This window comes from Lissotriton vulgaris, chromosome 4_1 (genome assembly GCF_964263255.1).
Source record: "Lissotriton vulgaris chromosome 4_1, aLisVul1.2, whole genome shotgun sequence".
In the NCBI taxonomy this organism is placed as follows: Eukaryota; Metazoa; Chordata; class Amphibia; order Caudata; family Salamandridae; genus Lissotriton; species Lissotriton vulgaris.
This window is the reverse complement of record NC_141691.1, coordinates 763,212,200-763,234,232: the sequence shown is the minus strand read 5'-3', so window position 1 is coordinate 763,234,232 and position 22,033 is coordinate 763,212,200. Positions and strand designations below refer to the sequence as shown.

The window sequence follows — 22,033 nt, the reverse complement described above, 5'->3', positions numbered from 1 at the left end:
AAGCCTTTGAACAATAAGGTTCGTGCCCATTCTACAAGGTCTGTGGCATCATCTGTGGCTCTTTTCTCTGGAGTCGCCATTAAGGATATATGCAGGGCAGCAACGTGGAGCAGTACTCCTACCTTAACGAAACATTACTGCCTAGAGTCTGCAGGACGAGACGACGCGGCTGTTGGTCAAGCAGTTCTGCGGAATCTCTTCCATTGAGAGGTGAGCTTTCCCTACAAACCCTCCATCCTGGTGAGCACATTTTGTTTCTGGTTTACTATACTATAAGTTTATATACTTTATGGTTATGTGATGCCTGTATATACAAAATGTGTCTTGGTTATTACTGCTATCTACTCTGATACAAAGCATGGGAATCTATGAAAGTTCCAATACTGGGGCAAGAAAACAAGTTACTTACCTGTAACTTTGGTTCCCCAGTATTGGTAACTTTCATAGATTCCCATGCGCCCACCCTCCTCCCCTGGGAAAGCTCAGCCTTTTCACATGAGATAGTGGCGGTTTGCACAACGGCTACGAAAATCTGAGGCTCTGAGCTCTCTCAGGAAGGTTCTAGAGGGTGAGGCTGCTCTGATTGGTCCTGTCAAAAGTTTGGTCTCTTTTACACAAAGAGAGTGATAGGATACAAAATGAGATGAGGCCTAGGCCTGTTTTTTTCTCCTTGGTTTCTATGGTTTTTATACTACCGAGGCTCCCATTCTGACTACGGGGAATGATACAAAGCATGGGAATCTATGAAAGTTACCAATACTGGGGAACTAAAGTTACAGGTAAGTAACTTGTTTTCTTACGCACTTTTATAGCGTACGACTACCCGTAGGCATCTCGGCACTTGTACGAATACCGCAGAGGAACCCTTCCTGGCCTTTCCTTGTGAGGAGCCCACTCCTTTGCACCCCAAGGTGAAGTCTGGCAACCTCAGCGTTGTTGGGGCCGTTGTAGAGATTAAGCAAGCAATTGCCTAGAGGTGCAGAGTGGGGCTCATGATCAGAATGGGCACTGAGGTGAGAATTATCAGGTCCGAGGAAATTAAGCCTGAGACCCGCCGAGGCGGGAATTGAACCCTGGTCCCGGCCAGAATCCAGCATCAGGGTCTGCCGCCCTAACCATTGAGCCACACTTCTCTACAGTAAAGCCTTCTTCACAAGGCCTGCAGCTTTGCCCAAAATGTGATTCAAGTTTAAACATCGAAATCTTCACTGGGCAAATGCACCAAAAGTATCCTGCCGGCGAGGGATGGTCCTTGGGTGCGAAATTCACATTTTTCCCACCTCTCGCTTTCCCGGCAAACATAAATGGATTTACCGGTACGTCATCCGATGGCTGTGCGACCTCATGGAGCCCTTCTTGCCCAAAGCCTGCTACCTTGCCTTGCTGAAGATTTTAGGTTTAAAGTATTTTATTCAGCACAACATGTTATGACAAGCACATATCTCAAAAAGCGACATAACCGGGCGGAAAAGCCCAGCTCTCAGTAACACCATTAGCAAATGTCGTCCCTATGGGTCACGCCTGTACAGCAACATATGTCGCGCGTTGTCCCAGCATGATATGACATTTCCCTTGCAAACCCCCTCCCAAAAACCCCAACATCCCAACTCCCTTCACCCACCCCCCCACCCCACGTCCAGTGCACAGTCCCTAACCAAGATACACATCAGAGCTACGTTCCACAAGGAGGATGAGTCCAGCAATATATCATTGGGCAGACGCTACTGGGGTCGGAAGCCGCAGGAGGCGGAGATACTTGGGGCAGGTAAGTTCCCTAAATTCGGTAAGCAATAAGGAGTGAAACGGTTGCCAGAGCTCCCGGAACTGGCCCACATCACCCGCCACCGTGAGAGACAATTTCTCCATACCCAACACATGCCACAACCTATGGAGCCAGCCGGTGATAGATGGTATCGTAGCGGTGTGCCAGTGTATTAAAATGTTTTGGACTGCGGAGCCTAGAGCTATCGCTATCTGCCTGCCCCTGCGAGATCTGAGGGGGTACATCAGACCATTCGGAAGCCACAACAGGGTATAAGCAGGAAAGCGCGGCAGTTCAATGCCGAAATGAGAGCCGATTTCATCCAGCACTTCCTTCCAGTAAGGTTTCAGGAGCGGACAATCCCATGGTATATGCATGAGTGTACCCCGGTGCCCGCACCCCCGCCAACATGTGTCTTCCTTACTATGATCAAACTCGTGAACTCGTTCAGTTGTATAATACCAATAGGTGGAGACCTTGGTCAGTGTATCAGTGAGCCCTACGTGGTATGCCGAGTGCCTCGCTCTGTAAGATATGTGCTCCCATTCCTTAGGGCTCAGTGTCCTCCCCAACTCCCGTTCCCAACGCTCCCTTCCAGGGTGATAAAGGTGAGTCGCCGGTGGCTGCAGCAGCTTGTATAGATCTGTATTCAGTTTGGAGTCCGATGTCCGCGTCAGGAGCCACTTTTCGTAAGGAAGAAAAAGCCGATCGGCCATCTCTCTCACTTGCGGCTGAAGGGCCCAATGGCGAGCTTGCATATAACAGTGTCGCTCTATCTCCGGGAGTGAGAACTCTTGACGGAGCTGTAGAAAGGGGATAACCCCCTCAGGGCCATACAAGTGACATAAGGCTCTACACCCCGCCTGTTTCCATCGTGCGAACGCTCCCCTCTCCATCCCCGGAGTGAAGTCCGGATTGTCCACCAAAGGGGTAAGTGGCGACGGAAACGTAGTAAGGCCATGTAGAATGTTGGTAGCATCCCACACCCGTAGGGGTACCCTTGTAATAAAGGAGGCGTAGAGGTTCTTGGGCCGATGAGGGCGACGCAGGAAAGGGATCTCCTGCAAGGGTCTCCCTGCCACCGCCTGGTCCTGAAAGAGCCAGTGCCTATCGGACTCCCACCTACTCCATTCCACAAGATAACGCAACTGTGCCACTTGAAAGTACTTGCGAAAATCGGGTATTCCTAAACCACCGGCTTCAGGGGCCAGCAGCGAGAGGGCTCTACGCATTCTAGGCTTCTTACCCTGCCAGACAAAGCGAGAAACGTCTGCCTGCAGTTGCGAGATCCACCCCACTGGCGGTTGGAGCGGCAGGGCTCGGAAAAGATACAATACCTGGGGCAAGACCGTCATTTTGATAGCAGCTATCCTGCCCAACCAGGAAAAGGTGCCACGGTTCCACCGGCCCAGCTCCTCTCTAATCTTGGCACCCAGGGCTTGATAGTTGGCCGACACCATAGCTGGCAAAGTAGGAGCAATCTGGATCCCCAGATAGGGCACCGCTCCCGACGACCAGAGCATGGGAAACCTCTGTTGCAGACAGGTTCTAGTAGCCGGCTCGAGAGAGATATCTAACGCCACCGACTTCCCCATATTCATCCTGAACCCCGATACCACGCCAAAGGAGGCCAGCTCCTCTATACACGCCGGTAGAGCCACCCGGGGTCTATCAATGGACAGGATGACATCGTCAGCGTAAAGACTGATGGCGTGCGTGAAACCACCCATCTGGATTCCGGTCACCGCCGGGTTATCACGCACCCGTTGGGCAAACGGCTCCATGTAGAGAGCAAAAAGCAGGGGCGAGAGCGGGCAACCCTGCCTGGTGCCTCGTTCGATGCCAAAGGTCTCAGAGGCGAGCCCGTTGACGCGGACCACCGCCGATGGACGCTTGTAACAGTTAAGGATCATGGAGCGGAACTTTCCCCCTATACCTGCTTTCATGAGCACCCGCTCCAAATAAGGCCAATGGACCCGGTCAAATGCCTTCTCTGCGTCCACCGCCAGCATCATTCGTTCTCCCGGGATCCAGGAGGCCTTCTCTAGTAGGTGGACGATTCGTTTCGTGTTGTCCACTGTCTGTGTCCCTGGGACAAAACCCGCTTGGTCAGGATCGATGAGATCGGGCAAGTGGGGAGCCAATCTAGCGGCTAGAATCCCCGTATACAATTTCAAGTCAATATTCAGAAGAGAGATCGGCCTATACGACCCACAATGTTTCGGGTCCTTACCAGGCTTCGGGATAACCGTTACAGTGGCCTGGAGCAGATCGGGCGGAATGGCTCCGGGTTCAGCAAAGGAGTTGAAGAGGCGCGTAAGAATGGGGGCTAATGTCGTGCAAAACGTTTTATAATAGAGAGCGGTGTAGCCATCCGGACCCGGCGCCTTGACATGTTTAATCCTGGCAATAGCGGACACCACCTCTTCTATCCGAATGTCTCTATCTAAATGATCTGCCTGCAAAGGCTCCAGAGAAGGCAGTGCGACCGAGTCCAAGTAAGCGGCCATTGCCATCTCATCCGGGGGCTCCCCTGCATAAAGATCCTTGTAAAAGCCGCGGAAGACGGCCGCTATATGAGCGTCCCCCGTCTCCAGCATCCCCGCCTGGTTGGAAATCTCCTTAACCAGCTGGTTCTGTCTCGTCACCCGGAGCCTGTTGGCCAACAATTTGCCACAACGGTCCCCTCCAGTGTAGAAGGAGTGACGCAACCGCAGTGCAGCATACTCCGCACGATCGAGGTCCAAGGCCGCCAGGAGCTTCCTTGCTTCCTTGAGCTGCCGCCAAATTCTAGGAGCCCCCGTCCTGCGATGTATCTGCTCAAGTTCTCGAACCCGATCCGTGAGTTCATCTCTCTTGGCCTGCCGCTCCTTATTGTCAGCCGAGGAGATCGCTAAATATTCCCCTCTAAGAACAGCCTTCAGTGCTGCCCTCTGCGTGGCCCGGCTAGTGTCAGAATGATCATTATGGGATTGAAATTCCCCAATCGCCTTCTCGATGCGGGCCACCACCTCCGCCCTATGCAGCAGCGTGTCACGTCCGAGGACGGGGAACCGCTGGAGGCACACACAACGTGACTTCAACCGAGGCATGGTCCGAAAGGGAGATCACGCCTATCTCTGACCCTGAGGCCAGCGCCCTTACCGGTGAAGTAACTAAAAGGTGGTCTAACCTCGCATACGTCTTGTGTGCGTGGGAGTAGTCCCTATCTGCGGGGTGCATGTGCCGCCACAGATCAAGGAGGCCCACCTCCTCCAACTAAGCCCTACGGTCCGCGGGGAATTCCCCGACCTGCGGGGAGCGTTGCGCTGACCTATCCAGTGCGGAGTCAAAGACCATGTTGAAGTCTCCTCCAAGTATGATATGCCTATCCTGGGAAGAGGTAACCTCCTCGATCGCTGCTTGCAAGAAACGGTCTTGCCGTTCATTGGGGCTATATAGGGACCCAATCGTAAACAGAAGACCCCCTATCCTGAACCGATATGCTAATAGCCTACCTTTCTGTTCGGTGAATTTGTGGAGGATCTCCCCCCTAAAGTGCCGGGCCACCAGTATCGCCACCCCAGCTGGTTTAGTGGTACAAGAGGAGAAGAACTGTGAAGGGAACTTATGAGATCGGACCCTGTGCGTGTCCTGCGGCAATAAGTGCGTCTCCTGGAGGAGACAGATATCCGCCTGGGTGTTCTCTAGGAGTGAAAGCACAGCCCGCCTCTTAACTGTATTATTCAAACCCCGGACATTCAGGGTCACAACCTTACAAGTGGCAGGGGGCATGTGTAAAGGTGTAGTAGAAAGCATCAAGGCCCCACATCAACAAGGCGTGGAGGGCAAGGGCGCTGCATTGTATGAGGAGCAACAGAGCAATGAATAAAAAGCAGTGACATGAGTAGCAAACAAATCTGAGCAAACTAAGGAGCATGCATTGTGTCTGGAAACCTACGGACCACAATGTGTATTGGACAACCCTCCTCTCCCCAACTCCCAAGCAAGTCAAAAAGACAGGCAGAACTGTGTATGCAACAGCCATGTGTAAGCAAACCAAAACGCACATACATTGCCTGAATGACTAGGAACCCTCATGTGCACTGGGCAACCTTCCCTCCCCGCCTCCAACTCCCGGATCCCCCCCTCCTGCTCAACCCCATTCCCCCCTGGGCCCCCCCAACTGTCCTCCCCCCCCCCCCCTCCCCAACATCCCCACTGCCTCCAGTCCCCACCCACAACTGGGCCTGGCTCAACGACCGTGACCCCTCCCCTTCGAACCCCCCAAGAACCCCAAAAACCCATTTTCCCAGTCCGGTCCTCGAGGACAAGCCTGTGGAAAGTCAAAGAAGTGGACGTTCAGCCACCACGCACTTCCCCGCCCCCCTCCCCCCCCCCCCACCCCCAGACCCTCAAACCTGCATTCCAGTTATAGCGATGTCGATCTCCCCCCGGAGTTCACTCAAGCTGTCAGCGCCACTTCACTAGCTGTTGTAACACCGGCTCCATCTCGCGCTGCAGTGTCCGAATCCGCATTGACGGCAGGAGAGTCCGGCTGCGCTGAGGAAGCAGATGACCGTCGGCCAGGGATTGTCTGCCATCCGGCTCTTGTAACGCGGCGCTGGTGAGGCGTGTGTGTTCTGTCTTCTGTAGCAGTGATCCCTAGCACCCCACACGTATCCTGAAGGGAACCCAGCTGATTTAGAGTCCCATTCCACCGGAAAATAAGCCGGAAAGGGTGTCCCCAGGAGTACTGAGTGCCATGCTCCCTAAGAAAGTCAGTCGCAATTTTAAAAGCCTTGCGTTTCTGCAGGGTGGTGGCTGCCAGATCCTGGTAAAGAGCCACTCTGTGACCCCGGAATTCCAAGGAAGACCTCCTCCGCGCCTCACGAAGTATTCGCTCTTTCAGGGGATAGTCCGGCAGGAAGGCCAGGATGTCGGGAGGAGGCGCTGAAGTCCGGCGTTTCAAGCCCACCCTGTGCGCTCTATCGATCCGGATGGGAAAATCGGCCGATTTCCCCCAGTACCTCTCTGAACAACTCCCTTAGGTACGCCGCTACATCTTCCCCTTCTTCCCGGGAAGGAATTCCCCGGACTAGGATGTTGTTCCTCCGGGAGTGGTTTTCAAGGTCCTCTGTGTGTGACTGGAGATAAAGATGCTGGTCCCATAGCCGGATAACTTTCTGCTGTAGTTGTGTGATTTCTTCGTCCCTGGCATGGCCAGCGTCCTCCACCGTGGTCACTCTGTCTCCCAGGCCGTCAACCTCCCTCCGTATCTCGCGGACCTCACCCGCTACCTCCTGCTTGAGCAATGTACTGAAGAGGGATTCAAGGAAGGATCTCGTGACCGGCGGCTCCCCTCCACTAGCTCCCTGGGAACCACCCGGGTGGCTTGGGGACGGCTGTCCCCTATCTTGTCTCATATTGCTCCTATTCAGCATATCCGGCAATGTGCGGTCCCCCTTCTTTGACCCTCTGTTCTGTGCCATCTTGTCCGCTGAGTTGGCCCTCCAAATGATCTGTCAGTCCAACCACTGGCGTGGCCCAAAACCGAACCGTCGGTCCCTCACACTGCTCCACCAACGCTCTACGGGTTCAGTCCGCACCACCGACAGAACAGGAATTGTGAAGTGACCTGTGGTCCGCTCCTTCCGGGGACTGGCTGCTCACCAGGGTCTTCAGGTCCAACCAGCCCGGTTCTGCCCCCACCTCCCCCACCACCGTCACCGCAGACACGAGCTCTAGGTCCTTAACGCCGCGGGGGGATCCCCCTTGAACTGGTCCAGCATAGGCCTCCCCGCAGCTGAGCAGGGGGATCTATGCCTATCGTCAAGCTTGCCCCTGCTCCTCCACTCAGTCTATGTGGGAAGGATCACCCCGGGTGCTCCGGGTCCGGGCTGTCCCAAGGCGTCACCAGCTCAGGGGCTGCACCGGAGGAAGTTCTTGCTCTAGGGTCACACAGGTGGTCAGGCCCTCCGGCGGCCGATAGTCAAATATCCCAGCCTCTGCTCTTCCGTGGCTCCAGGTGGTGTAGGCCGCAGCCTCGCGTGGGGAACTCTCCCTTCCAGCGTTACTAAGCACTTCGATTCCCCGCGGGGGCCTCCGCAGACCCAGGAGAGCAGCACCATACCCAGTGATCACAGCTGGCGGGTTGATGGGCCTCCGCCACTCCCGGTGTCTTTCAGCGTGGTCGAGGTCCGGAGTATAGGCCAAAGCCACGGCCTTGCGTAATGTCCGGCCCCGGGGCCGGCACCCATGTCGCTCCGCCTCCGATGCAGGCGGCCCTGACCCCTGAGAAGTGCTGCGGGGCCGGGCGGGGACGTCCGGGACCGGGGGGCAGGATCTGCAGCTCCGCCGTACCCACCAGGGCCACTCCCCGTGTCTTTCAGCGTGGTCGGGGTCCGAAGTGTAGGCCAAAGCCACGGCCTTGCATAATGTCGGGCCCCGGGGCCGGCACCCCTGTCGCTCCGCCTCCGGTGCAGGCGGCCCACACCCCTGAGAAGTGCTGCGAGGCCGGGCGGGGACGACCGGGGGGCAGGATCGGCAGCTCCGCTGTACCCACCAGGGCAGACGTCCGATCCTGGGCAGGGTCCGCCTCCTCCTCCGGGTCGCGCTCTAGGCCTCTCCCGCTCCCAGCAATGGCACCGGGTTCGAGACCGGGCAAGCGCAAGTAGAGGCAGCCGCGTCCCTGCAGCAGCTATTCCGTGGCTCTACTCCGCAGCTCCATGAAGTACAGTGTCCCGGGGGGAGGATCAGCGTAATTACAGCAGGTTAAGGGCCCAGGGCCAGCGGAGCTCACGAGTGCGACCACAAGCCCGCCATCTTGGCCACGCCCCTCTTGCTGAAGATTTTAAACTGCTATTTCAGTAACTTAGTCTGAATGTAAAATTTCTGACCTGGTCGAACCTAGTTTCGGAAACCAATCTGCGCTCTATCATGGTTGGCCTCAATATGTGCCTAGGTCCCAGTCTACTGTGACTAGTTGATCATGGTTGGCGCTTAACCTTTTGTGTCACTACTTACAACCTCAAGCTTGCTTTAAAAACTCATATCTCTGGTGCCTCTTATTGGATTTTTCTTGTTATGGTGCCATTTTATTTATTAATGTTTATTTTTTTTTAATTCTTATGGGTTTTTCTTGTCGTGTGCTTTTCACATTATTACTGTTTTGGTAATGCATAAATACTTGACATTGCATCTCTAAGTTAAGATTGGCTGCTCTGTGCCATACCTACTAGAGTGGAGATCAGGTTTATTTAATGACTTTAGTGATTCACAGTAACAAGTGTTGTGGTTATTGCTTAAGCTGGGTCATCACTAGTGCTTAATTTGTGCTGATGCTCGGCACCAGCACTTACTGGAATGCATCACATGGTGCCGTTATTGGTCTAATTTTAAGAAGATCACATATATGGAGATGTAAATAACAAATTAAAAGCTAGCACTTCAAGGCCATCCTTGGAGCTTGAGTTGACTTTCAATAGTCCAAAATGTCACACTTGCTTAAGGTGATGGTCAGTATGTAATGCTGGCACTGGCATTCGGTAGCAGTGTAAGAGCTGCGGGTGTTGTCAACTACAGCGGAATACCAGGAGCCCTGGCACTTTAGAAATTAACCACTGTTCATCACCCCCCTTAATTTCTTACACCGGGCTTCAAGCCTAGTGAGATGCATGATATCAAAATATATTTTAACACTAGAAGGGCTCTCCTAACCCTAGAGAGACAATGTAAAGTTAAAACCAAATTCGCCAAATCCAACTTAATCTCGTTTTGGTTTAATCCAGCCTTAAAAGATGATGGCAACTTTCTCTTTTGGGACAATTGGTCTAAGAAGGGGTTAAATCTCTTGAAAGACATTTACGATGGGTCAACACCCCTAACTTTTGCAACCCTACAGACACGGTTTGATCTCCAGCCGATCGATTTTTATAGGTTCCTACGCCTCAAAGCCCTTATCTCCCCCAGAGCCATCTCACCGCATGAACCTACATTTTGCACTAAACTACTTCACCTCATGTCACTGGGTCACATGGTCTCGAAAGTCTACAAGATTCTTTCCCCAATGCCTCAGACCGCACACAGGAAGTGCGAACGAGACTGGGAAAACTCCTCCAACTTAGTATTCGATTGGGACAAGATCCGCCCTACCTCTTTTTCAAACAAAATATCTCCAATACTCTCTCAAACAAAATTTATGTTGATCAACAGATCGCATTGGACCCCAGACAAACTTTTAAAACTCAAACTCCTTGATAGCCCCCTCTGCTGGAGCTGTAAATCCCAGGTGGGGGACCTGGCTCACATGCTATTTTACTGTCCACTACTCCAAACCTTCTGGGACAGGATTTATAAATATATTCAACGACTTTTTCACCACTGTCCGCCCAGAGTCTTCGCGTATGTCTTACTGGGGGCAAATGACCCGAGAATAGCAAAGGAGCATGAGAAACACCTCTTGGATCTCATGTTAACACTGGCATGTAAAGTCGTGTTGAGTAAGTGGAAGAGTGCTTCCGATGTTTCCTTCAAAATTTGGCAGGAATGGTTGTCTGCATTAAGGGGCGCAGATAACGACGTTCTTCACCTTGGCAAAAACCCCATGCCCAAACTCTGGAGCCTACTTGATTCACTGGAGCATTGCTATGACCCGCCGTAGCCCAACTTGGGTGTTATATCTCCGACCGTGCCTCATTTAACCACATAAATGGACATGTATATTGACACTGTGAACCCGCTGTCTTGACTTAAATCTGATGTCACAGGCTACGATGCTGCTGTTTAGTTTTCTTCTTTTACTCCCCATTCTCTCCCCCTCGTCCTCTCCTCTCGCTCTTTCTATTCTCCCTTCCCTTCATTATTTTGGTCCTCCAGGTCCAATATATGCTAAATACTTTCTGGTTGTGAAATATCGGTTTGTTATACGCCAAACTTATTTCTCTCGTGATATGCCTCTGGATTTTATTGCCGCAGTATGTTTCATATGTGTCCACCCATGCATTATTGTTTGTATTCTTTTGTTTCTTTTGTATTTCTTCCATTCCTCAATAAAAAAAAGATTTGAAATAAAAAATATATTTTAAAAAAGTGTGCTAAACAAAAATCCTGTTTGATGGTGCTTAACCACATTGCCCATGGCAAAATGTATCTTGTTTCTATTATTGTTCCCCAGTTGCACCACTATACAAGGGCACCCTGCTGTTTTGTTCAAGTTACTTAAATTGTTGTTCAGTATGATCAGATTTTAGGTCCGGCATTAGATGTGCATAATACATATTTATAGGGGCTTTCAGGCAGCCCTCTTCAATAGATCTGTTGCTGTCATTCACGTTTTATTCCATACATCTTGGGGCAGTGAGTCAGCCCATTTTAGCCATTGGCCAAGTTTACTGAGCGACAGTGCGTTTGTTCGTTCTCTTTCACAAGGAGCACATCCACACACAACGTAGTTCCCTTCAGTGCCAGGGACTACAATAACAAAGCTTAGTTTTTGAGACCATAATATATTTTTGCTTTTAGCCAATGTTTTCTTTTTATATTGTTGAGGGCCCAGCGGCTCCCCAACAGCAAAGTTTTACAAAAATCAAAATGCAAAAGAAGCATTGACAAAGCCAAAAGGCTAGCAGCCAACGTCCGAGCTTTCGACTTTGTCAACGTTTGTTACATTTATGTCCTGTGCATTGATAGGATGGCTCTTTTGCATACTGCTCAGCTGAGAACATGGATTTGAGTGACTTCGAATATATTAATAAGTGGTTTGTCTGTCATTTTATATCTGACGTGATTCAGTTCCTTCACTGTTTACTGTCTTTGTGTAGTCAGGATACACAACCCGTCCTTGAGGCATGGTTTCCTTACTGTATTACTTACAAGAAAACTGCAGTTTTGACTGTGCCGGATGCGGTTCTGTTTGAATGCATGTTTTTTAACCCTTGTTTTCGTTCCTTCTGCTGTTGTTTCCTTTATCTGTACATGACCGCTTTAGCAGCCTTACTTTGGTGATTGCAATCTGCTAAGAGTTTTGCATCTCGAGTTTGCTCTTGGGGACTGCGACGTTGTTTTCCATGGCTGATCCATTTCGGTAGACTGCTTTTGCTATTTTCGCCTCAAATGGAGCATACGCTTTGCCTAGCTATAGGATTTAGGAATAGGAGGGTGGGATGATGGGAGCAACACTGGTCTCCATTGAAACTCCACCAGGTATCTTGAATCCCACACTGCACTACTCCCTCATACAGTAGATACACTGAGCCAGTTCAGCTGCTGACCTGTATGCAGAGCTTGCTTCTAAAGACACTGCTAATAAATGTATCCTTTTTATTGATAACAACTTATGCAGCGATAACCTCCTATATAAGAATACTTTCAAAGCACCTTTGCTGTGTTTAAAAAAAAAAAGTTTTCCATTCTATACAGCACAAAAGTGTCTCTAGGTGCAGGTGCAGCCCTGCTTTCTTTGTATATATGAAAAATTATGTTTGATTTGGTTTCTTATTTGCCTGTCAAGCCTGTGCATATTACTTGTGTACCTTGGCAGGTTAGAAGGCATGTTAGTGGTATGAAAATCCAGAATCTAGGTAGAGATAAGCTGTAGTAAGATGCCACCTTTATTAAATATTTAGGGATTTAATATTGTTTGCGATTTCTTACGTTTTATTAATATATTGTCCCTCTTGGTTGGCATACATTTTCTTTTTATGTGTTACACTAGCGTCTCATTTTCTACTTCATAGATTTAGTAAGTTACATTAGTCCTATCCATTAGTACATGGTATTGTTTCTCTGTCAAAAAGATGCTGTTGTCGAACATTTTTGTTAATGGCTAGGGGACTTTAAAATATTCGCTCACACTTACAAAGATCGCACTCATGATTATCATGGAATTGTAGATTCCAGCCAGCTCCTTTCAAAGGACCTAGGGTGAGACAAAGGCACCGTATCATTGACTGGGAACAACTGGAACCACCATTTAAAGTGAATTGAATACAAACTTTAATGTAGTGAAACATGTAGTGACAGATTGCTGCTGATGCGCAAGATGGCCGCCAGGTAGGAGCTCCTGTGAGGAGCTCCCAGTGCTTGGGATCCCAGTTGGGATTTATCCCGGTTAGCACCCACCAACACGACGGAAAGAAAGCAGAAAGAGTAACGGAACGTATACGGGATCGCCTACGGACCGGATCTGGAGCCTGAAAAGCCCTGTGAGCGGACTTACGCCCCGGGAGCCTGCCGAGCCGACGCTGCGGACCATCCTGCCTCCAGCCCAGCTTCAGAGCCAAGGCGGCATAAGAGGGCACCCCCGGCGCGCAGCAGTGGCGGCGAAAGCGCTGGGAGACTGCTCGAAGACACCGAAGGGCTGGGAGAGGTCCCCCCCCCCCCCCGAAGACACCGAAGGGCTGGGAGAGCCAAGGCGGCATAAGAGGGCACCCCCGGCGGGCAGCAGTGGCGGCGAAAGTGCTGGGAGACTGCTCGAAGACACCGAAGGGCTGGGAGAGGTCCCCCCCTCCCCCCGAAGACACCGAAGGGCTGGGAGAGCCCCCCCCCCCCCCCGAAGACACCGAAGGGCTGGGAGAGCCCCCCCCCCCCCTTACAGTGGCGCGAATGCAGAATCACCCCTCAGCAGCACTGGAGACCTAGAGGCATACTCGGCAGCATATGAGCTTAGGAGAGTAGCCCTCCATACCCCCTCGTAGAGGCGGCTAAAGCTCCGTGAGCCTGCCCGTGAACCTGCGGAGCCGGCTCCGCCCGCCCGCTCCACCGCAGCTGAAACTCGGGAGTGTTTTTCCCTGATGGCTGAGTGAAGCCGGCTGCGCAACAACAAACGACCTACAACGACGCCGGAGGATTGCCAAGTGCCCCCTCCCCCCCCCCTCCCGACCAGGCCACGGTGGAGGACACCGGGTGTGCAAAAGGGACTTGGCATTCCCCCACCCCCCCGCACCGCAACACCGGAGACAGAACACAGGCTCTGGGGAGAGACCTGACCGGAGGAGGTCCCCAGGTGAGCGACTGAAGGCAGCACGGTGACCAACAACCAACAAAAGCAGCAGATGCAACAGAAGACCGGAGCCTGCCCCCCTCGGCTCTGCTGGAGGCCGGCTAATTACCTGCACTGCCCGCACGTTAACAAGACCTGGAGCCATGATCTAAGCTTTGGGGGATTAATTACACACTACTTTCACATTTAGGCATTCGGAAGAGTCTGAGACACGTTATGGTTTAATTCAATGCTCCGGAAAAATACTGATGGCAGACTCAAAAGGGACACAGAGACTTAAGGTACTTATTTATTTTCTCCTTCCCGCCTGCAAAACTTAAAATACCACCTTTGTTTAAAATGGCTGGAGCCATAAAACTGTAATAATAAATCCTCACCGGTACCTCTGTCCACGAGGCTCCACAGATTAACTCCCCCACACAGAGATAAGCATTCCATCCAGCAAGCTGGAGCATTGCTGGTTTAGAGAGGAAGTGAAATTCCTTCCCCCTGCTCGTAGCAACAGCAACAGACAGAGGACTAATTTCCCCACCTCCACTGCACTCACGAAGGGGAAGGTAACGGAGGACTACTGTTTCTAACCCAGCTTTGCGGCGGCCATTTCTGACTAGTCTCTCTTGGGTGGGCATCATTTTAATTTTCATTAGCTGAACAGGCACTAAGAACCCAGCTTTGTAGACTAATCTCAACTATCTGCTGTGCCCAGTTAGGTGTTTACTACATCTCGTGAAAGGATGTTTTGCTGATTAGTGCAGTACTATTCCTCTACCTGTATGTTAAACTACTGTAATGCACTGATTCTAACTGCTACCGCATACATGAAAGAATGCCCATTGTTACAGTATTATAATTCTACCTAGATTCTGAATACTTGTAATGCAGATTGCTACCCTATATATGAAAGCACTATCCCGATACCTGTATTTTAAACCTCTGTAATGCACTGATTCTGATTGCTACCTCACTTTTGTAAGAATCTCTGCCTATTATTGCAGTATATATTCTGATTGCTACCTCATTTATGAAAGAATCTCTGCCTATTATTGCAGTATATATTTCTACCTATATTCTGAACATTTGTAATGCACAGATTGCTACCTCATATATGAACATTACATATACTGAACATTTGTAATGCACAGATTGCTACCTCATATATGTTGGGTGCTAACTAATGACATTGTCGATTCTATGATTCTAATTTTGATTCATGTCCTGTATCATTCTACTTTTAACTATATTCTGAACATGTGTGATGCACGGAATACTACCTCATATGAAAAGATGTCTCCCTACTAGCTTTACTCTGAACATTCGTAATGAACAGGTATAATCCCCTTCCCCACAACGTGGCCGCTCCCAATCCCATTTCCCATCCTACTCTCAGCCCCCACTATCCTTCCGGCACCCCCATCTCGACTATCAGTTCCCAGCACACACCCTGACCCACCCACCTACCCTCTATGCCATCCAGCACACACCCTGACCCACCCACCTACCCTCTATGCCATCCAGCACACACCCTGACCCACCCACCTACCTCCTATGCCATCACTCACACCACCCACCCCCTCCCCACCTCATACACACACCTCCCGCCCAAAAGACCCCTTCTCCCTATCACCCTCCCGTACATCAATACAGCGCGCACCTCCTCGATCACCAGCCCACTCTCCCACCTGCATACGGACTCCCTGGTCAGCCATTCTCCTCGGTCGGTCGCCCCCACCTCCTCCATCTACCTCACGATGACCTCTCGCCGCACACCCCATTCACCCCTCACCCACCTCCCCTCCAAACCTATCCCGTACCCTCTGGTTGACTCACTCACTTAACAAAGTAGTTGTAAAGGGACAGCTGAAATTCCAGGAGCCTAGTCCCGACAGGTCGACGATTTCGAAGGGCTGGAAGAGGTCCCCCACTACACGGTGGAGGAGGGCACTGGACATTCCAGGAGCCTAGTCCCGACAGCTCGACGACTTCGGAGGGCTTGAAGTGGTCCCCCGCTACACGGCGGAGGAGGGCACTGGACATCGAATACTGTCTTATTTAAAGCGCTTTGATAACCTATTCGGTTCAAGTTATTGAAATGTGCAACGTAACTGATTCTATGTAAACTGCTGTGTTAACATGTAACAAAACTTGTGCTATGTAAAGCGCTCTGATAACCTAATCGGTTCAAGTTCGCGCTATAGAAAACTCTAAAAATAAAAAAAATAAATAAGATTCAATAAAGCATTTATGAGTGTGGAAGTAGTACTACGGGGGATTCTTTCACATGTCTTTGTGAATTAGCGCTGACATTTTCAATCTCAATTGGTAAAAGAGCAAATCGAGCACAGCTCTTTGTTTGTGCCAACTGAATAAATATTCCCTGAATATTCCCATTTTAGAGGTTCTTGTATTCATGTAAGACTACATTAAAAAATACCTCTTAAATTATTCCGAAAATCCATTTGTGATGAGGTCCTGTAATGTTGAGTGATATTACGTGAATGAAATCCAGACCAGCACACTTTTTCTGTAACATTCTACTGAGCTAAGATGGGGCAAACCCTGCTTCCCCTTATGCAGAGCCTGTGTGTCAACCCAGAGGTGCGGCCTGGATGATGAGCAGACTTCTCCTCCGCGGTCACTCAAAAGTGGCTCTGGGCGTAGCTTTTCTCCCACAGGGTTTCTTGCAAGCTTGAATAGGGTAACAAAAGCTGGGGCTTTCCAGGTGTCATCTAGCATTTGCTTGTGACAAGACAGGACCCTTTGAAGTTAAATAAGTTCCTGAGGCCACCCCAACTGGTCTTTCTGCCAGGTGAAGAAATGCATTCCAACTTCCAGGCATTGGATCTGTTTTGGGCAGTTTTCACATGTATTTCCCACATACTTTTGACCAGTGACAATATCATTATGTGTCTAGTCACTGGGAGAACAAGCGCATTGCGCATTTCACATTTCATATGCTTAGGGGTGACTTATTTATTATATCAACTAAAGTTTTCCTACATGTTAAAAGGGTGATTTTGACAAAGTTCAAAGTGCTGCTGTCAGGCAGCACAGGGTAGGAATGAAGCTATGCATTCACTACCACTATAGTGGATGGCACAATAGTGCTGCAGTTCACTAGTCCCAATTAACTTTCCATGTCACTGGGGTAATTCTGCCCATAAACTGTGCTTTATAGGAATGTTAAATGTGGCAATCTTTTTTGAAGAAACTTTCGGCACGTTCTAGAGGTGAGAGCACCAACACTGGGCACTATATAACAGTGTTCCAGTGATTGGGTTCAAGATGATCAGCAGGTAAATCCCAAAACAAAAATGGAAAAATTGAGGTGATGACCCAAAAAGAGGTTCACTTTGTAACAAATTGTCACTGAAGAACTCTTCTCCTTCCTCCTTAGGATTCCCAAACATTGTCTCTAGATCTCCCTTGAACTCTTACTCCAGTCTGTCTATTTAGAGGCGTCCATCCATGTCCTCCTTAAAATAGATGGGTCGTGCAGCCAGGGGGACCCAGTTTCCTTCTCCAGAAAGTGTAAGTTGACACACTTGACAGCAAAGAAAGTGGCATTGAATTTCCATGCAAGGGCGTTTAAACTGAAAGATACATTATGCCCCATTACAGTAACTCCTCTTTCATTGACTTTAAGGTAAGCTGTTTGTTCTATACCATATAGCAGGTCACAATTAGTGCAATACCCTACTTACTAGTGACAGTGCAGTTATGCTTGTGCCAGACTATTAGGTCTAGCCCTGCTCTACAGCGCCATGTTCTTCTAGCTGTTTTCTCCCTTCACTCATGCACTAGTGTATTTTACACTGAAATCTCCACCGAATCTCCCATGACTACTCTTCCACCTCCTGATAATTGGCTCTTCGGTCTTTTGCTGCTTCTCACCTCTGATTTTACTATTGCTTCCTCTGTATTTTGAGGCTACTATGGCCCACACTTAAACTGAACTTTTGACTGATGACTTTGTAACCCCTTCTTTGACCTCTTTCTCCTTTTTTCAGGGATTCCTGGATTCTTGCAATAAATTCTACCTGTCGGAGCTAGAGCAAGTTGACTTCCAACAGGAATATGAAGGAGCCAGAGGACGAATTAATAACTGGGTAGAAGAAAAAACTGAAGGTGAGCACCCCCTTATCACCCATAGACTATCTGCAGAATTGGTGCACGCTGCGATTACTTCACTAAAGGCCTGCAGAACCTGTTTTGAGCTGAAGTCCATAATAATCAGTTCTTTCAAATTAAAAGTTGCATTATACAAACGTGATTTATTTATGTTTTTTTTCAAAAATTAAGCTGCACACCTTTTTAAAATGTGGTACAAGTTAAGGAACTGTAAAGGGAGCGGGGGGTGCATTGCCTCTTCATTCCATCTCAGCGATCTTTTACTTGTGATGAGTTCCCTAAAAATTCTAGCTGAGCGACATAACTCCTATTCCTCTTACCATTTTCTATCTTGATTCCTCAGTTTTATTTTTGCTTAGATGACCAGTGGTCTCCGAAGCTGGAAACCTGTAACCCTTTTGATGCACTTACAAGCGTCACTAATCTTGCAGGAGGGGGCATGCTCAAGTCTGCTGAAAACAGTTTCTACCAACCCTCACACTTGAATCTATTTCCATATATCCGGTAGAAACGTGAACATTGGTGATACCTTTTTGAGGGCCAGACCCCACTTCTTTGCTCAGTCCGAATCGTATATTTACGGAGATATCCTTTTTTTCCTTTTCTCTGGAACATTTCAGGTACATGATGCAACCTGCTGTTTATTCTAGTTTTCCAGAGCTGCTTAGCTATGCATTGGTGTGGACACTATTACAATGTATTGATTTTTTTGCAAGGATAATATATGGTCCATTTGCAACATATATCCAATTTAGTCAAAATACTTAACAACCATAATAGTTCTGTTCTTAATAATTTAGCCTGTCAGTCCGTGACTCAGACCTACTTTAATTGAAATTTCTCATTGGAAAACAATGGGGCCATAAACGTAAATATCCATTAGCTTACATCCAAATGTTAGTTGATTCACACATGCCATCTTCACTTGGAAGTATCTTCTCAGAGAATGCAACTCACCACTGGTATGATAACATCATCACCAACACAGCTAGCACTTGGCGTTAATTTTAAATGTAGTCGGCAAGATGGCCGCTGACTGACCTCAGGGAGGGCTGTGCTGACTCTCCCTCTCTTCGAGGTCCCTCATAACGACTGGCTCAAATGAGTGATATACTTTTGCGGACTTACTCTGAGGCTTTGCTGCTGACGTTCGTGGAGCTTGGGGCTGCTTTGGCAGTGCTTCACGGTTGTCACTCGTCGGTTTGACCCTGTTGCGGATTTCCTCACTCTTCCGGCGCTGGTCGAGGCAATTGCAGTCCAGGATGGCCCCGAAGACTGGCAAGCTGGTCATAGACCAGGACACTGCAAAGGATGCAGTAAAAGAGGTAAAAAGGGCCCCAAAGGATGGCTCGCAGAACATAACCCAAAACGCTGGCCAGGTGTGACGAGGGGGCCTCCAAAAGAAGGTCGAGGACAGTGCTTTGAAGTTGAAAGATGCAGGTGTGGAAGGTAGTACAGGCTGCGCGCCGCTGCTGCTGCCGCCGGGGAGTGCTTTATGCAGCAGCCTTCAGTCCTGGAGGCGTTTGGCGCAATAAGAGCGACCATGGCATCAAATAATGCTGGCTCCCCTGCTGTGGTGGACCCGGCTGCCCCTGAATGTGACGGATATTCACTCCTGTCAGTAGATTATTGAGCCCTTGATGTTGTGGGCAGTAATCTTTCAGTTACCGCCCAGGGGGATTCTGGGCATGGTAGTCCTGTGCCTCAGCTGACAGAAGCTACATTGGAAGATACAATCTCCGGTCTGGATTCAAATGGAGCAAGACGTCTAGACATAAACATAGCGGGTGGGCCCCCTTCTATTACACTTTCTAAGGTGGCATTGGAGGCTTTAGACTCTCATACCGCTGCAACTTTAACAATGGTGCATAAGACACCCTAGTAACGATAAAAACGGTAATGGCTGCACTAGTTTAACAGGTTTAGACGCACCCTTTGACAGTTTAGGCTCTCAACCAGCTCATACCCATCTTCAAACTTTGGCTCAAGCCCAGGCACTGCTGGATACGCTGGAGATTGATGGTGGCATAATCAGTAGTGCGTCTGGAGACTAGAGTAATTATGGTATTATAGCCTCATGGTCAAGTGCCCCCCCTGCTCTCCCCAGAAGGGGATACGTTTTTCTGTTAAATGATGACTCAGATACATCAGAGATTAGTGAGCTGGAGTCCACACAGGAGACTGCATCAGGCGAGTTATCTGCCACACAGAAGACGCACCGCAGCCGATCTATGAATTCAAAGTGGCGGGCTAAGACCAAAAAAGAGATCTTCAGACTCGACTACTCGAAAACTTGAATGGGACTATTCCGCATCTACTCTGAAAGCGTGCACTGTTAGTTGACTGGATTCTGGAAATGCAGTGCAAAGTGGCATAGGAGGATTTAACAATTCAGGAAGCGCGCCTCCCCCTTCAACACTGGAGTTACTGTATGCTACCCTCAAGCAGATGCAGGGGGAGGCGAGACAGGAGAGTAAAAGATCGCTACTAGCCACCAAGAAACTGCAGGGGCCTATCCGTAAAATGAACAAGGTATGCACTGATATGTTGGAGCGAGTCACACAGGTGGAAAAACTAGCTGTGGAAGTTGAAGTCGATACATTACAATCATTCAAGGCTTCGCAGGAAAAACAATTGTTATATGTATGCTGGAAGCGTAAGGAATTTGAAAATCGGCAGCGCCGTAACAATGTGTAGTTGCTTGGCTTGGAAGAAAATGTTGAGGGAGAGAACATTATGGCCTCATTTGGAAGGTCAGCTGCCATACATAGGACATGACAGACCTATTTGCCTGTAAGGGGTGAGGGGGGGTCGGTTCTACGGTGAGATTTGGTTTGGGATCAGCACAAATTGAGTTTGTACGATGCGTGAGGGGTAGGAAGGAGTGGAGTATCTGGAGGCAAAATGTTTGTATTTGGTTGCAAAACGGTGGTCAAATGAGGGTGGTGAGAGCAAATTTAACCACAGAGATTTAAAGATGGCAGGAGGATAAAGGTTTTTCACAAGGAAAGGGGGAATTTTAAATTGAGTTTACGAATAGTGACAGTTCATATCTGTGGATTAAATGATCAAAACAAGAGGTATAAGGCAGAAATTTTAATTAAATCTATGCGCATAGATTTTCTTTGTGTTCAAGAGACGCATATAGAAAGTAGTCTAGCTCGTATCTTGGAACAATTAGGATATAAACTGATGGTGTATATGACACAAGGTTCCCGCACAAGAGGGGTGGCAATTCTCACCCGGAGGAGTGATGTAAAGGTTTTAAGAAAGTCCGCTGACCAATGGGGCAGATGGGTGATGGTTAAATGCTCGTTAGGGGGTAATACATTTACATTATGTTCTCTCTATGGATCGACTTGTGGTGATCCGGAAATGCTAGAATTTTTAGATTATAATTTAGCAATGTGGCCCTCTCCAATGATTATCTGCAGGGATTTCAATATCAATGGTCTGGGGGTACAGTGGGGCATCCCAGGAAGCAGATATTCTGGTAGGAAAAGAAGGGTTAGCCATCAACAATGATTTAACTGATGTATGGGCAAACAGAAAACCTACAGATCCTGATAGTACTTTTTTATCTGCACCGCATAAGGCTATTTCCCGATTAGATTATTTTTTTTGTTTCTCACCTGTTTATTTCTAACTCCAGGATTGAGAGGTACCCTCGGATATTGTCGGACCACAGTCCGTTAGTTCTTACTGTTAGCTTCTCTGGGGGTGATAAGCAAATCCGGGGGTGGACTCTCGAACAGAGGTTGTTATATGATCCAGACTATGTTTTAGATATGAAGGGGTGGATCAAAGAATTTTGGGACTTTAATCGTGGGAGCACATATGCGGGAATAATTTGGGATGCTTTTAAAGCGGGGGTCAGAGGTGAAACCACTAGTTATAGTTTGCATCGTCCGAAGGAGTTATAGCAGGAGGAGGCGATTAGAGACAAGCTAACTAAGTTAGAAGAGGCACTGGCTACTGTCATTAGTACGGGAGGACGGACTGAAGATATTATACTTCAGCTAGCTATAAAGAAGGCAGAGGCTGGTGAACGTATTGCTACTAAAGCTCCAGAAAGCTATTTAGCAAAAAGGGAGCATTGCTGCAAATACAAAGAGCGGGTGGGGCATACCCTAGCCGTAAGAGTAAGACTAAAAACGGCCGCT

General features: G+C 49.1%; 1 protein-coding gene across 6 annotated transcripts in view; it reads left to right on the top strand.

Annotated features, from left to right (window-relative positions):
- Positions 1-22,033, top strand: part of LOC147722554 (serpin B6-like) — a 252,653-nt gene that overhangs the window by 93,740 nt on the left and 136,880 nt on the right. For all 6 annotated transcript variants that reach the window (XM_086965083.1, XM_086965082.1, XM_086965081.1 and 3 more), the window contains one exon: positions 17,750-17,867. In XM_086965083.1, the coding sequence (XP_086821209.1) occupies positions 17,750-17,867 (118 nt within the window). The remainder of the gene's footprint in view (positions 1-17,749; positions 17,868-22,033) is intronic.